Source organism: Pristis pectinata, chromosome 19, assembly GCF_009764475.1.
Source record: "Pristis pectinata isolate sPriPec2 chromosome 19, sPriPec2.1.pri, whole genome shotgun sequence".
In the NCBI taxonomy this organism is placed as follows: Eukaryota; Metazoa; Chordata; class Chondrichthyes; order Rhinopristiformes; family Pristidae; genus Pristis; species Pristis pectinata.
The window spans coordinates 21,281,559-21,299,378 of NC_067423.1; the positions used below are offsets into that span (position 1 = coordinate 21,281,559).

The following is a 17,820-nucleotide window of genomic DNA, read 5'->3' on the forward strand; positions in this document are numbered from 1 at the left end:
AATTTTTCCTCAAATTCCACACACAATTAATCTCATTTTGCATCGAATCAACTAGCCTCATTTTCTCAGTGTCGATTGACAAAAACCTTGAAATGGGGAAAATTAGGATCTGGAGTGTCAACTGTATCAGTTGAAATTGACAGTAAGTGGGAAGTCAGAGGTGAAGAGATTGAACTCATGATGCTTGTTTTTCTGAAAAATAATTTTGGACACTTCTGTCGGTTCTCCTGTTTTACAGGATCTTTTAATACCTCCCTGGAAAAATGTTGATGAATCATTATATTTCCTGTTCTTTAACTTGTGCCACACCTTTTTTTAAAAAAATCACTCCCAGCAAGCAGCAGTTGAAATTGGGGATAGTTTGGGTGGAGTGGGGTGTGGTGGGGGGGGGGGGGGCAACATTCCATTCTGTTGTGTAATTCCCTATCCCCGCAGGTTTGAGAATAAGGAAGCATTCTGCATCTGCATCTTAAAGTCCCTCTGCAAAAATGATGTAAAGAACTAAAAATAGAGGTGAAGAGGAAACTTTTAAGCAAGGAACCAGTTTTGATTTTCAAATGTGGTCACTAAAGTGGGGAAAAACTTCAGCTATCATCTCCAAGTCTTTCAAAGGAATCTCTGGTCAGAATATAAAATACATTTATATGACCTGTATCTAAATAAATAACATGGATGAATGTATGGGCAATTATTTGGTGGGAGGGAGATTGTACTTCTAAATAAAAAGACATTTCTTACCAAGTTAAATAAGTTATGTTTACTAAATTTATTTTTAAACTGAAGGCTTATTTTGCAGTTGTAAGCAATCTATTCTGGTTTAATAATCTGTTTTAATAACTTTATTTATTCGGCTAAATTATTTACTGAAATTTCTTTGAAGCTAGCCACTTGAGGGGGACTAAATAACAAGATGACAATGTGGTATAGCAAGTAACAACATTGCACCCATGCAGTTACACACTAGGCCATATTATACGTGTTAAATTATAAATACTCTCTTGTTAGCTATGTAGTATGATGGAGTTGGAGCCATCTTTCCTAAAGGGAGCAAAGATTGGTAAACTGTTTAGCAGCAAGTGGTTGAACACTAGCAGTAGGGACTTCAGACTAGGAGATAGTTGAATCTCAGTCTTCAAATTCAAATCCATTCAATTCTGATTTGTACTACGATTTTAAAAAAAAACTATTTGAATCCCAAAAGCTATTGACACTCCATTTATATTCTGCCATCATTTGTAGACATTTGTTATTACGTTGTAGATATATATTGGAAACAATTTTGTATATTTCAGGAAATAAATGCATTTTGTTAATTTATATCTGCTTCATTGTTGCTGTAAAATAAAACATGAGCTGAAAGCATAATGTGGATCCTTTGAAAACCAAAGTGCTCAATTCCAGAAAGTCATTCCATTGATTTTTGACATTTTTGTGGGCACTTTTGCAATGACACTGAATTAACTATAAAATTACATTTTTAATCTTTCTTGCAAAGGAAATTGAGGAAAGCAGCTCATCTAGAAGTACACCGAGAAGGAGAGGGCTCTAGTACAACAGATAATACACAGGAGGTGCACCACCAGTCTGGCACAGGGACCAGTTATAATGTTGGTGAAATCCTCCGAAACATCTGGAATGCTCTTTCTTTTCCAGGGTGTGTATTAAATTTTTTTCTACTCTGCGTTTTTGTGTTTTGTTGTACTTGCGTTCAGTTAAATGTTCTTGTGCTTTGAAACTTTGATAATGTTTTTCTTGTTTCATGTCCTTTTCTTCCTCTCTTCGTTTGGCTCTAACTCTTAGTGGGGTGCAGATCAACTGGTGGCATCATGCTTCCAGTATTCAAGTACAAATGTGGGGAGTTATTGATCACAGGTTATTTACAACAGTGTATATTTCTGGTGATGGCCACACTTGTAGGAAGGATGTGATCGCTCTGGACAGGGTACAAAGGAGTTTCACCAGGATGTTGCCAGAGGAGAGACCTGATTTGAGGTATACAAAATTATGAAGGGGCATAGCTTGTGAGAAATTTTCCCTCGTAGCTGTTACTGAAGAGCATAGGTTCAAGTATTTAGAGGGGATTTAAGAGAATGATTTTACCCAGAAAGTGAGTGAAACCTGGAATTGTCTGATGGGATGATGGAAGCAGGGCATTGAGGAGTAGTTAGATAAGCATTTGAGACCCCATGGCACAGAAGGTGACAGGCTGAGTACTGGGAAATGGTATTAGTGTAGATAGGTACCTGATGGCCCATCACATCAATGTAAGCCAAAGAGTCTGTTTCTGTGGTGTATGAATTGATGACCTTATTGACCTTTCCTGCTACTTCTCTTGGATCTGTAGATTTACATTCCCCAATTCCTCCAAACCATTCAATATTCTCCAATTTTGTATATTCCCTTCTCTTGTTACACCTCACACTGCATCTCTGGATTAAATTCTATTTGTCATTTTTTGTGCAATTTAAATCTTCTTGCAGTCTGAAGCTTTCCTCCACCACATGTCCAATTTTTGTATCACTTTCTTTATCATGCCTCCTACATTTGGGTCTAAATTGTTATTTTATATATTACAATAAAAACATTGGTCACAAAAACATCTGTCAATCATTATTCTTGGCTACCTTCCACTGAGTCAGTTTTGGATCCAGTTTGCCATCTCCCATTTGATTCCGTGGGATTTTACTTATTTCACCAGCCTACCATGTGGAATCTTGTCAAAAGCATTGCTAAAATCCATGTGGACCACATCAAATGCATTGCTGTCATCAACCTTAATGCCAACTCAAAGAATTAATTTAAGTTGGTCAGATGTGACTTTGCCACAGCAAATCCACGCTGACTGTTCTTGATTCATCTGTGACTTTCTAAATGAAGATCTAAACTGTTGTTCAGAATGGTTTCCTGCAATTTGCCCACCATCATTGTCCACTAACTAAGCATATAATTAGTGGGTTCATCCATCACTTTTGTAGGCAATAGTACAATGTTAGCAGTTCTCCAATCCTCTGGCACCATCCCTGTGCCCAGGTGGGATTGAAAATTGTGGTTAGAGCCTCTGCAGTTTCCTCACTCACTTAACAACCTGGGATATATTTCATTTGGGCCTGTGATTTAAGGACTTAGAGTGTTTAGTAAAGGCTTGCTAGAATCGTACCAGCGATCAAGGACCAGTTATATGGAGAGACTGGGAAAGTGGTTCTTGAATTAGAATTGGTAAAGGATAATAGAGTAATACAGCATGGAAACAGGCCCCTCAGCCCGACTTGTCCATACCAACCAAGGTGCCCATGTAAGCTAGTCCCATTTGCCTGCGCTTGGCCCATATCCCTCTAAACCTTTCCTACCCATGTAGCTGTCCAAATGTCTTTTAAATGTGGTTATTGTACCTGCCTCAACCACTTCCTCTGGCAGCTCTGCCATATACACACCATTGACTGCGTGCAGCAGTTGCCCTTCAGGTCCCTTTTAAATCTCTTCTCTCCCCACCCCCGCTTTAAACTTATGCCCTCTAGTTTGTGATTCCCTTTCCCGGGGTGAAAGAACTGCAAAATTGTTGACATTTTCTGAATAGGGAGAAACTGTTTCCACAGATCAGTATTCCAGAATCCCCATTTATGATCTGGAAAGCATTCTGTGAAAGGGTGGTGAGAGAAAATTCAAAAGTAGGCATGACTATACAAAAAAAGAAGAAAAAATCTAGGTTAATGGCAAAAGAGTTGCAGATAGGATTAATTGATAGTTTCAAATTGTTAGCGACTAACGAAGGAATTGTTCCATCTGTTCTGCATGATTCTTTGAAGTAAGTGGAAAGAATTTGGTGAAATACCAGAGAAGCCAATTCTACGTTTGGGTCTTTGAATTAATCAGCAATGATAGAGAAGTTAAATCACGGGGGTGGGAAGAGGGGGTCTTGGGTTCAAATAATTAAAAGAAATAATATGGTAGATATAGAAAAATATTTAATACAAAGCCATGAGAGGAAAATCTGAAAGATGATTGTAAGCTATAAAATATCATCATTACTTGATATAAGAAATAATTTTATTCAATTGATTTAGAGAATAAATTGCCACCTATTGCTAATAATTGAGAGCTGTTGTACTCAAAATTAGATCTTGTGATTAGTTAAATCTTTATCCAACTTTTCCTTGATAAAATTAATATATTAAAAAAAATTAAAACCTTCCTTACCAGTTTGAAATTAAATTCTTGACCTCTATTAAAATGGTCAGTGGTACTATAAGTTTGTGTTACATTTTTCCTTTGTAGATTTTGCAGCTGTCTGGTTTGGAAGCTCATGCAAATAATACATTTCCAAAAAGACAGGAAGAAACTGCAGATACTGGAATCTGGAACAAAAAACAGAACACTGGAAGAACTCGGTGGGTCAAGCAGCATCTGTAGAGGTGGAATGTGCAAGTTGATGTTTTGGGTCAAAACCCCGCCATCAGGACTGAGGGAGGAGGAAAGATTGCCACTATATAGCAATACTAGAGAGGGGTGGGAAATGGAGAACTCCATCAACTCTACCACTTCCTGCACGTCTGCTCTCACCACCCCACTCACCCCAGATCAGCAACAGTTTCCTTATTCCTCACCTTTCATCCCACCAGCTTTTGCATCCATCACATCATCCTGTGCCATTTTTGCCGGCTCCAATGTGATTCCACCACCAGTCGCATCTGCCTCTCTCCTGCCCTCTGTCTGCTTTCCACAGGAGCTACTCTTTGTGCCTCCCTGGTCTGCTCATTCCTCCCTGTCCCCTGGCACTTTTCCGTGCAACTATAGGAGGTGTAACACCTGTTCCTTCTCCCTCAGCACCATCCGGGGAACTAAACAGTGTTTCCTAGTGAGGCAGAAGCTCACTGGCGCCTCTTCCGACTGCATTTGGTACACATGATGTGATCTTCACTACACTGATGAAACCAAGCTTAGACTAGGTGACCGTTTTACAGACCATTTTGCTCTGCATCGGTGATCTTCAGCTTCCGTTTGCGTGCCAATCCACCTCCTTCACGCTCTCACGCTGACCTCCATTGCTACAGAGAGCCCAAAGGCAAATTGGAAGAATAACATCTCTCATTCTGCTTGGGTAGCTTGCAACCCAATGGTATGAACATTGAATTTTCCAATTTCAGCAAATCTACACCCCCAGTGTTCTCCCCCCACTCAGACTCACCTGTCCAGCCAGTTTCTTTTTCTCACCTTTCTCATTCCCTCCCTCACCTGGTACCATCTGCCCATCATCCCCTGCCCATTCTATCTGTCACCTATCAGCCTCAATGCCCTTGCCCCTCCCTCCCCAACCCTCTACCCCTCTTCATACTGTGATTTACTGGCAATATTTCATTCTTCCTCTTAGTCCTTGTGCAGGGTCTTGACCCAAAATGTCAATGTACACCTTTTACCTCCATAGATGCTGAGTTCTTCCAGTGTTTTGTTTATTTTATAATGAATGTCTATTCCTACCTATCAGGCTGTCCAATGAAAACTAATTTTTGTGTTTCTTTAGCTGTACTTTAACCTAAGAAGAAAGAAATGCCTTTCCTTGCATTGAATATCACAGCCATCCAAAGTCTACTTTTGATCATGAAACATTAACTTTTCATTACATTTATCTTTTCAGGTCAAAAAAAATCAAGCAATCGATTGACAAATCAACAGAGACAGATAATGGCTATGTTTCTCTGGATGGAAGAGTGAGTAACAAAAGCTACGAAGATGGAAGACTATCTCATGATGCTCATTGTGAAGTAATGCGATCTGAAGAGTACAACTTGACTATAGGAGCAGGAAGAAATTCACATGCTCCTCTAAATCATAAAGTAAGTAAGCTAGAACTAGACTAGTCAAATCTTCTACTTAAAGATGGCAGTACTGCATAGATCTGCCAACAGTTACCTTTTTTGTTTGCAAGTTTGGGCAAGTATGAGCAAATGCAGAAGTCCTGAATATCTACGCAGTTGGTTGCTGGTGACTGGACTATTGAGATTTGATGCTGAGCTCCTCATGGAGTGCATATTTCTGCCATTTCCCACTGCTCATGCTGGGAAATCTGCCTGCTGAATTTGTGCCAGGTTAGTCTTGAAGCAAGCCTGTAGATTTGAATGGAGGGGAATGGCTGCTAGGGACAAGTCTAAAGTTTTGATTTAGTGGAGTTAATTCAAATGTGTCCTGTGCTTTATTATCATTAATTTTTTTGATATTTTTGATTCTTATTATTTTTTGAATGTTTGTTAATATTACAATGATTCAAGCTCTTTGACAGCCAATAGGACAAATGGCATGTCCTAGCCAGCTGTCAAAGCATTTCTAGAGGGTTTCCTATGTACAATTATACGACATGTCTTTGCCAATCAGGTCAGAGCAGGCTTTGGTGAGAAAATTCAGTCTGGGAGATGCACTCAAGGTAAGAGTAGATTCAGCAGGCAGGCGAGGCAGTCTGCAGATTTGGGCTAATTTATTGGTTAGTAGTTGCTAAGTTTGAAAAAGGTATTGCCACTGCCGTACTTGGAATCATTGTCATTTCTGATTGCAGTATAAAATTGTACATCATCTTGTACATACCCTTATCCCTTGCAGTAAAGATCTCCAAATGTTAAATGCAGCGCAGAAAAGGGAACCATTTTGATTTAAATATCAGTCATGAGCCTATCTCTAAGGTCAGCCTCCTATGTTGCAGTGAGAATAAACCCAGCCTATCCAATCTCTCCTTGTAACTACAGACCTCTATTCCAGGTAACATCCTAGTGAATCTCTTCTGCACTCTCTCTATTGCTATCACATTCTTTCCATAGTGTGGAGTTCTGGACTGTACACAATACTTGAAGTGCAATCTAACAAATGTTTTGTACGGCTACAATATGACATTCCAACTCTTATACTCGATGTTTCAGCCTATGAATGCAAGCATACCAAATGCTTTCTTCATTACCTTCAGGGAGCTATGGACTTGTAGCCCAAGGTTTCTCTCTACTTCAGTGCTGTTAAGGTCCCTGCCATTTACTCTGTATTATTCTACTAGAATTTTACTTCCCAAAGTGCATTACCTCACACTTGTCTGGATTAAATTCTATCTGCCACCATTCAATCCAATTTTCCAGCTGATCTGTTCCTCACTATATCCTTAGACAACCTTCTTCACATTCTTTGACTCCACCAATTTTTGTGTCATCTGCAGACTTACTGATCAGACCACCTACATTCTCACCAAGTCATTTATATATTACAAATAGCAAAGGACCCAGTGACGATCCCTGTGGTACACCACTGGCTACAGACTTCCGGTCAAAAAAACCCACTCATCTACCACTATCCCCTGTGTCCTATCACCAAGCCAATTTTGGATCTGGTTTGCCAACACACCAGGGATTCCTTGTGCCATAACCTTCTGGACCAGCCTTTCATGTGGGACCTTGTCAAAAACTCCAAAAAAAAACTAGTTATGTCTTTAGCCAAGCTATTCCAAAATAGAGCACTGACATCTTTCCAGCAATGTGGAAAATTTCCTCAGCATGCCCTGTCCATAGAAAGCAGGATGAATCTAATGTGGTTGGAGCTGTGGTTATTTAAGATAGTTGTGGTTATTAGAGGTCAACTATCATAGTGCAGGGCTTGCAGATGTTCCTCAGGGTAATGTCTTGAACTAAACAATCTTCAGCTACTTTATCAATGACCTCCTTCCACCATAAAGTCAGAAAGGGTGTGATGTCTGCTGGTGATTAGATGATGTTCAATTCTATTATTATGCACTGTGTTTCATCAAGATCTAAATATTTCCTCATTTTTAGAGAAGGAACTGTTGAAGGAGACATCTTCCAAGTGAAAAGTTACCCACAAAAGTGTTCATATACAACTGACCTCCCACAAGGGGTCCCTGCTCATTTCTATCACTCTTCTTTTTGCATACCCCTCATAAATTAAATGGCCCATGTCTGCTGGCATGCAACAAGATCAGGCATGGGCTGAGGACTCAAGAGACTACAGATGCTGGAATCTGGAGAAACCAACAATCTGGTGGAGGAACTCAGCAGGTCAAGCAGGATCTGTGGAGGGGAAGGAATTATTGGTGTTTTGGGTCAAAACCCTGCATCAGGTATGGGCTGATAATTGGCAAATAAAATTTTGTGTTACACAAATATAGGCAACGATCATCTCCAACAAGAGAATCAAACAATAAATCTTTTGTCATTAAATGACTGCCACCATTGAATCTTCCATCATCATCATCATCATCATCATCCCTGTTATACACCATGAACCTACCGGGACATGTTATGTAGATACTGTGGCTGAAACAGTAGGTCTCAGGCTGGGTATCCTATGCTAAATGATTCAGCTCATAACTCGCTAATGGAAGTGAAGACAGTAGAGTAGGAAGCCTCTATTTTGGGCAGAACAATTAATCAAATATGAGGAAGATCCACCTCTTTTGATTTGGAGTTCCCATGAGATCAGACTCTACCCCTCCCAACCCTGGCTCAAATTCCTGGAAAGGGCATTGTGTAGGCATGGGCCTCCCAAATCTCCTGCCTTTACTGAGGCCTTTCCATGATGCACTTATGCTATGACGAGTTTGCAGCTAAATCACCAGAAAGGGTAATAAGGATTTTATAGTGGCCCTTAAATGGCACCTCAAAGATTAAAAAGTACTAAGAACAGGGTCTTCTGCAGGTGTGTTTGTGAGGCTAACTGGAGGCTCCTCTGGAAAACTAGGTCCTCGTTAATGGTTCCAGGACCCCAGTGCCCCTTCCATGTGATAGGCCTGGAATGCGTTGGTTAAATGGAGAGGTAAAATGAAAATCATAAAGAAACCCAGATCAACATTCGCATGTAACAGCTAGGGAAGAATCAGCTATAGTTATGGGTTTGGAAGAATCCCAATGGCAGTAAGAACGTGTTTCAACTTTCCAATATCCCTTGCTTAATTTGTATTCAATTGATGAACGGTGGAGTGATTTTGATGGGAATGTATTGGGGTTTAGTATTGTGCTTTGTAGGAGAGAAGCAGTTTTGGGATTTTTCTAGTAAAGGTAGTTCTGGAGTTGGTCAAGATATGATTTTTGTCTTTGAATTGGAGCACTGGAGTTTGAGGTATGTGTTCAATTTCTGATCACCTGTTTGTTCATGGTATGCAATTTTGTAGACTACAAAAATGAGTGTTATACTAGGGGACCAGAGCGGAGGGTCAAGAATGATTTGGTGGGATACATGGTTATTGTGTCTCAGTCAGAGAAAGCTGGACCAGTCCAGAGTGATGTGGCAGGCAGGGAGGGGTATGCAAAAAGAAGAGTGATAGAAATGAGCAGGGACCCCTTGTGGGAGGTCAGTTGTATATGAACACTTTTGTGGGTAACTTTTCACTTGGAAGATGTCTCCTTCAACAGTTCCTTCTCTAAAAATGAGGAAATATTTAGATCTTGATGAAACACAATGCATAATACTTGTATTTATGCAAGTGGTGAACCATTTTTTATTGATCTTGCTTTGCTCATTTTCATTTTTAAACAGGAAGCAATTAAAGCAGTTGTAAATGTATCAGATGATGTTTCAAGTGATGAAGATGGAGAAGCTGGATTCCAGTCATTCACACAGCGTCGCAGTGGTGAACGAACTTCAAGTGACTGTGTATTACGGAACAGAAAATCTCACCAATACAAAAGACACTACGTTGCTGAGGTTATAATCTAGTTTATTCTTTAATAGCTCTTCAAACCTGTTAAGCCCTGAAATGTTGGTATTACGTTAAAGTGCAAGTAGAGTGAGCAACAATGGCATTGATGTCAAGATCTATTTGAACCGGAAACTCATTGGGATTTCTTTTACTGTGAAAAGATCAGACCACTAAAACTGTCAAAGTGTTTGCTAGGCAGATGGGCATTTTAATATTTTAAATTGTCTTTCAATGGTAGATGCATTAATGTAGTTATTTAGTATGCAACAAGGGCATTTTCTACACATTTCTGATATGGAGTTCTATATTCACATGAATGTCAAATCACCACAAGAGCTACCAAATAATTTTGAAGCTTGTATTAAATGGGGTGATGGATATGACTTAAGTTCAATATTTGACTATTTCATGTCATGCTATTTTACAGGAGACTGCTAAATCTGCCACTAGTTGCAGTTCACGAAGTTCTAGACAAGATTCAGAAAGCACACGCCATGAATCAGAAACTGAAGATGTATTGTGGGAAGATCTTTTGCAGTGTGCGGAATGCCGTACTTCATGCACTAGTGAGACTGAAGGAGATAATGCCCACTTGAATTCCTCTGGAAAAAAGGAATACCGAGATGATCCATTTCACCCGGTTTGTTTCAGCAATTTTTCCTTTTGGGAGGGAAAAATTAACATTGCATTTTTTTAATTGATTGAATTCATTACATTAGTCAAAGAATATGTTTAAAGTCTGCACTTACACAATTGCATCCTGACAGTTGTTTCAGATTAGATGGATTAATCTTGATTCTGGTTTCTCATGCTCAGCATAAAAGCTAGCACCTGCATTGAAACTAAAACCGATGCACGAGGTAATCTGAGTGCACAATTTGGACTACGTTTATGAAATACTTCCATAATAGTCAACTAAATAAGTTATTCATCACGTTCTTGACAAACGTAGGAAAGGTGCTGAAATTAGTCTATGAAATGACAGCTTTGAAATAAAAACAGAAATTCCAAACATACTCAGCAGGTAAGGAAGCATTTGTGGAGAAAGAAACACATTGACTTGTCATCATCTGCTGCCTGAACTGTTGAGTATTTCCAGTGTTTCCTGTTTATTTCAGATTTTTAGCATCTGCATTATTTTGATTTTGGATTAACAGTTTAGTTGAATACAAAGATATGAATGTAAATGCATTTAAAGAATAGTGAAGTCCCATTATTGATTTGGGTGAAGAACAGACTGTGACATTCATATCCTCTGCTAAACTTTTTCTAATTAAGCAGAATTTGTTTTGCTGTTATGATCACTGTGCATTAGCCCAGTGTTACATATAGCAATTGTATACTTCCATCAGCGTTCTAACAATAGAAGGTAACTCAGCATAGATCAAGGGCACAGACTGGGAGCTTCCTAGACTCTGTAAGTTTCCAATTTGTAGCCAAATTTGGTGGGATTTTGAGCAATGTTGCAATGTAGTTATTTTCACTGTTCAGTTGTTTTCATTGAGTCAGTGGACCGTTTTTGAAAATGATAGGTTCATTTAAACACAACCTGGATTATTTTCTGATTTTACTTTAAATCATTTTGTAAACTAGGGGAGATTGAGGGCGTTGTTTTCAGCCACAATGCAAATTCCATGACCCACATGCTCCCTGCAGCTAATTCTATCCCCTGCCTTGCCACTGTCAAGGGTTGAACCAGGCTGTTTGTAGCTTGAGTATTCTATTTCACCTAAACTGACCTTTCAACCAAGCGTACTTTCAATCCTGAAGACCTCTGCTGTTAACCTTCACCTAAAGGGTAACTTGCAATATTCAATTAACCTACCTGCATGTTTTTCGTATGTGAAGGAAAACCAGACTGTCCCAGAGAGCGCATGTAACCTCCGCACATTCAGCACCTGAAACCAGGTTTGAATCATGGTCCCTAGAGCCAAGGTTGAAATATTAACTGCTGCACCAACATATGCCCCAATTGTTCAAGTTTATTGTTGCGGGCATACATACCCAGGGTCTAAATGCCATGAAAGTTAGCTTTTTGCAGCAGCAGCACAGTACATTACAGACCTTGACAAACATAAATTACATAAACTTAAAAATAGCATAAAATTATACATAACTTTAATGGCAAAATAAATAAAAATAACATTACGAGATTCGTGCAAGTTGAGGGAACTGTAGTCCAAGGTAGAATTAGGGTTTTTAAGGTCATTTCAAGAGCCAAGTGGCAGTGGGGAAGAAGCTGATGTTGTACCTTGCAGTGTGGGTCTTCAGGCTCCTGTACCTCCTGCCTGATAGCAGCAATGAGCACTTCTCAGTCAAAACCTAGTTCACCACATATTGGTTGCGGATTGGTGTAAGAATCTAAATTCCATGGCAGTAACATAAGGGAATTTGTCTTAAAGTTGTGGAAAAATGAACTGTTTTCCACTAATACAAATTTAGCATTTTACTAAAAGTCCATGCCAGAAATTGTACACACCAGGGAGATGAGAAAAACACTAAAAGCAATGGTATTTCACCAGAGTAAATTGGGATTGTAGATTTGCAAATGGATCTATTGGATTTATGCAGCTTCATGTATTTTGATAAGAATTTTGTAACTATTAATTACTTTTAAGAATGGTAAAAATCTACATTGGTGTTAAAGGTGGAAGTAATGTGATGTGCATGAGTCAGTGCCAGGGAATAAATGATGTTTAAACAAAAGCAAATTAAAGTTTTAAAAATTACATTGTGTGTTGCTTGACTAATATCTGCCCTTTATCCAGAATCATTTGCCATGGCTTCATAGTACCAGTATAAGCTTGGAAAGAGTAAGTGCAATCGTCTGGGAATGCAATGAATGCAAGAAAGCAGATATGTCTGTGATGGAAATCAGTGGCATGATCATGAAAAGAGTGAGTACATGACTTTAAATGGGAGAGAAAATCCTTTGAACTGTACTGCCTATAATATATAATAATTATAAATGGACTACCAGTTATGTAATAAGTGACTGATTGCTCTTGCAAAAAAGTTGGAATAATTGAAAATGAAAGGAAAAGAAAGTATGATTTTTAACTGACATTTATTAGAAGTGTAGGAATTTTATTGAGTGTAATAGGTACTGATGCTCAAGTGAGCTTAAGATCTGTTTTTCATCTTGAATTTGTGTGATTCACAGCTAATGATTCCAGAGTTTCTTTATTTGTAACTTTATTCTTTAAACATTTACAGGTTAACAGCTATAAGCAAGGTATTGGTTACCAGCTATTTGGGAACTTGGTTTCTCTGATTCTTGGCATCACTCCAGTTTTGTTCAGACTCTTCCAGCAGAAAGATATTGAGCAACTAGCATCACTGTCTGCTGCAGAACTCTTTTTTATTGCATTTGGTTCAAATGTAAATCGAACTGTTATTATGGTCGCCTTAAGCTTTGTGGTGCGAGTGTGCCTCATGTGGATCTTTTTCTTTATGCTCTGTGTAGCTGAGAGAACATATAAGCAGGTAAGCAGAGTTATTTCAAGTTCGTTTGTTATTTGGATTAACACTATGATTATTGCTTGAATTAACATGCTATATTTCTCAGTTGCCCAAATATACTAGAACATCAATTTTGATGAAATTATTCTAATTGTATTTTACTGTGCTTGGTGAGAAATAGAGGAAAAAGAAACTAAATTTGATGTACAAACATGACTAGACAAATAAGCCCAGAGAGAAGTGACAGAGCTATTATAAATGGGAATTAGTAATTTATAGGACCATTAGAAGGTTGGTTGTCCCAGCACAGCCTTTGTAAAGCAGCTGTTCACTTAGTCTCAGTTTATTGTATCTGTTTTTAAAACTTTACTTTCATATACTAAGTGAATAAATATTTGAAAGGCTTTTATGGATTCCCCTTTTGTCAGTGTCTCTAGTAAGACACTTTATATCCTAAAGAGATTGAACTTTTGTTTTGTATTTAATAATGATCTGAAGTTTATGCTTAGCAACTCTTTGACCCATGGGAATAGTTTCCTATTTACTTCAGGAAAGTCCCCTTATAATTTGAGCATTATTATCAGATCTCCTCTTAACCCTTGCTGCTTTATTAAAGTTTCTCAGTTTCCCTATATTATCCTTTGTGATGTGGTTGTTTTTTCTTGCTGATAATGCAAAGGTTCTGGGTTCTAGTCCCTGTCAAGGGAGTTAAATACAAAATCTAAGCCTCTCGTTCCATAGGTGTCAATGTAAGAGGTAACTTCACGTCTTTTCATGGCCTTGATCCCATCCTGTGGCTGAATGTGTAGAATAGGATCCATTGTTTCAAACCAGTAATCTTCTCTCCATTAGCTTGAAGATGGTTTCTTTTAAAAATCTTAAAACAAAGGGTCTAAAGAGATAATGATGACATGTATTTTTGTTTAAGCTTATTTCCATTCATTTTTGCTCTCTTCATGTTTCAACAAATGTTAATAAGATTCAAAGGATACTGTGGTTTAACATGCTTATTCAGGAAATTCTGGACAATTCTGTTTGGTGTTGAACATGTTGTTTTTAAATATACCGTAAATCCCAGGCAAAATTTCTAGATATTTGCTATTGAATGATAGAATATTGATTATAATTTTAAATCCCTTGCTACCACTGTTTGGAAAAATTATCCTTCAAGGAATAGTTAAACAACTTGCCTTTTGTTTCATAGAGATTGCTATTTGCCAAACTTTTTGGCCATTTAACCTCAGCAAGACGGGCCAGAAAATCTGAAGTTCCACATTTTCGTCTCAAGAAGGTGCAAAATATAAAAATTTGGCTTTCATTACGTTCATATCTCAAGGTAACTTCAATTTGTTGTCAGATTCTGAGTGCAAATGCATCTGCCCATTCTGCAGCTTCCATCATAATTCTGTCTGGGATTCTGTGGAGTAATTGAGAAAAGGGCTATCTTCAAGGATTAGAGCTTTTATCTATTTGTAGTAGCAAATGTCAGAGACTCTCTACTTCAGGAATTTCCACTTTCCTGGCATAAAAGGGAAGGAGCTTTTTGCTGGAAGCTGCCATGGAAAATGAAAGAATGGATTTGGAGTGATGAAACTATGCTCAATTAAGGAATTCAGACCAGAGAGGTGCTTGAGCCACCAAAGATTGGGACTGTTTACTTGATGTTATAATCTATCCTCATGGACAGGTGGCCAGGAGGTGCATAGTCTTCATGGTTTTCTGGAGAGGAGGCCAAGCAGCTTTCCAGAAGGGAGGATAAGTAAAGTGGTGGTGGGGGTGGGGGGGTGCTCTTCTAGTTCTTCCAGTTCTTGCAGTTCTGGCAGCTGCAATGGATCAGATCCAGCATAATTGTTAGATCATACATTTGTGTAGACATAACAAGAGGACAAAAAACATTGTGGTGTTTTGCAGAAAGACCGAAATAAGGTCCACCCTCCTCAGTAAAAAAATTGGTAGTTTTCTAGAGTGTATCTGCCATTATATTCTTTTCCTAGTAATCTACCAGGGAAAGATTATTGTTGGGGTGGAACATTCTCCTCTATTGCCAGTACAGATACTGGGACACACTTTCATTTTTCAGTCTTGACGTCCAGGGTGGACATGGTAATAGATTGGTGGCAGCATCCTCCAACCTGCTACCTGTTTTGCTGGCTGCCACAGTGCTGTATTAGTGATCTTCTCATGAAATTCAGTAAGGCAACATGAACTTTCTTTGGCTTCTCAACACTGAAGGCAGGGTCATCTGTCCACTGTGTCTGCACCAGGTTAACTGTGGCATTGAGTACAGAATACAAATGAGTAGGAGAAATCAGTTGGTAGTAGAAAGGTTAATGGAGATTTTTGACAGTTAGTTTAAATGTTCTTAATGTATTTTTTTTAGTCTTTTAACATTAATCTTTTCAATACTTTAAATGGTTCCCAAATAAAATTCACAGACATTCAGTAGCATGGGCAGCAATGACACCCAGTGAGCCTGGGGCAGGACCTCCCTGGCTGTAAAGCCATTCTGAAAGGACTGCGCTTGGGACCACACTGGGGAAAAAAAAGTGATCCATGGGTTGATAGCTAGTGATCTTGGCATAAGGGAATTTCTGGCCTGTTATTTAGACAACTTCCTTTACTTATAAGAATATAACCTTCATTAGATATACCCCGATGACACATCTCTGTATTTCCTGCAAGGGAAAGATTTTGATCTATAAACTTCAAACTTTCTTTCATCGCAATCACAAGGGTTAAATTGTTTTTTGTCAGTGTCATAAAATGAGCTCATTGTGAAGGCAACCATGTTTTAACATCTTCAGTTATAGAGAAGAGGCAGCTGGTATACAAAACATTATTTATCTCTTGTAATGACTTTGATAACAAAAGAAAATAATGTAAAACAGATCACTGATTAACTGCTGATTAAAGTCCCTTTTGTACCATTGAAGGAGGCTATTTTAGTCTCCATTAAATCCTAAGCCAATGTTGTTTTATGTTGGTCATGCTTAATTAATTTTTGGTTTAAGTAGTTAATTTGGAGTCTGAGAATTGTATCATCTCAGTTTATGTTCATAGGGAACACTAATAAACAGAGGTGGTATATAAAATGACCAAGTTAACCAGAAGTTGTATGATACTCATGCCAATAAATTGAGATATCAGACCTATACTATGATGAATGTATTAACTCAGTAAAATAATGAGCATCACTGAAAACAATAAATCTGCTAATATAGATAAAATGCTGTCCATTTGCAAATTGTAGAGTTTTGTTGCTGTGAGTTTAGGGAATAGTATAGAGTTTACCTTATTTTTTCAATATTAAGCCATTTGAAGAACTTGGAGAGTTGACTGCAGCATGTTTTCAAATATATATTTATATTCAATTAGTGTACTTGTGTATTTTCCCTTTTGCCTCTCCTATAAATCTTCTTACTCCCAAGCCAGTCCTGTAATGAAAAGCTCAGATAATGACTTGTATTGAAATTACAGTAATAAATTAAAATAATACTCAGTGTTGATATTGCTTATAAATTTCTATACTCTCCAGATATGTCTGTTGAGAGCAAGAACTCATTGTGTGGACAGGCATTTGTCATCAGAAATTGTAGGATTTTAGTCAGACACTCTGGTTTTCAAGATGATAAGAGGCATGCATTGATGCCAATGAATAGAACGGACTTGCCATAATTAATAATATGGAATATATATTGTTTGGGAATAACTTTTTGTCACAGTCCAAAATAAATTTTGAGAAAACACTGAGGAAAATGTTATAAATTCACATATGCCATCAGAATGACAAGGCATATGTTACAAATATTGGAATAGGTTTCTGTATTGAACAAAGTTGATATAAAAAGTGTAACTCAGATGTGACAGTCGATAGGTTCTGGTCTGACAGGATGTACCAGGACATTTTTTTTTAATATAAGTAGATTTTTTTTTCCTGTTTATTACACAGCTGATGACTTCATCCAGATTTAATTCTGTGACTTCAACTTTCAATATTTTTTTAATGGGGTAAGAAGACATTTTGATACCATTTAGAATGATGAGGTAACCAAACTGTCACATTTCATTTTAGGACTGGTGGGAGTAGATCATCCTTCCAGTGTTAGAATAATCATTCAAATTGTGCAGTACTGTTGCACACATCCAACATGCTCCATACAGTTTGTGTCTCCATGCTCCCCACAGTGCATGTTGCAAACTGTCAATGATTTCCTTTCAAATTACTTGTTACTGAAACTAAGATTTAAAACCTAAATGTCTGATGTGACACTTCCTAACTATGCATTTTAATTTATACTTCTAAGTAAATAGGCTGCATAATAAATAGTGATTTATTTTCCATCCACATTTAATTATGATCAGCTTTTCAATGAGCCCAGATGAAATTGGATTAGTATATTTATTGAAGCAGAAAGTGTGAGCAGCATTTACTTTCTCGCCAGATTCTGGGAACTAGCAATTTACTCACAGGGGCTGGAATTCCTAACTCATAAAGCTGTCAACTTTAATATCACATGGTTTTGCAATTGGGAATTTGCCCCAATAGAAATGATTAAGAACAAGAAAAAAATATTGTTTCACATTCCTGTTTTGGAAAGATACAAAATCCTATGGAGCATAGCCTTTTTATCTTTGTAAGAGAATCTAGTTCTATTGATAGGAGCTAATGGCCACCAATTGAA

The 17,820-nt window shown here is 38.0% G+C and overlaps 1 protein-coding gene across 10 annotated transcripts in view; it reads left to right on the forward strand.

Annotated features, from left to right (window-relative positions):
• LOC127580505 (protein PHTF2-like) overlaps positions 1–17,820 on the forward strand; it is an 88,402-nt gene that overhangs the window by 56,715 nt on the left and 13,867 nt on the right. For all 10 annotated transcript variants that reach the window (XM_052034073.1, XM_052034074.1, XM_052034075.1 and 7 more), the window contains 7 exons: positions 1,496–1,654; positions 5,630–5,828; positions 9,514–9,681; positions 10,104–10,316; positions 12,445–12,573; positions 12,893–13,162; positions 14,343–14,474. In XM_052034073.1, coding sequence (XP_051890033.1) covers positions 1,496–1,654; positions 5,630–5,828; positions 9,514–9,681; positions 10,104–10,316; positions 12,445–12,573; positions 12,893–13,162; positions 14,343–14,474 — 1,270 coding nt within the window. The remainder of the gene's footprint in view (positions 1–1,495; positions 1,655–5,629; positions 5,829–9,513; positions 9,682–10,103; positions 10,317–12,444; positions 12,574–12,892; positions 13,163–14,342; positions 14,475–17,820) is intronic.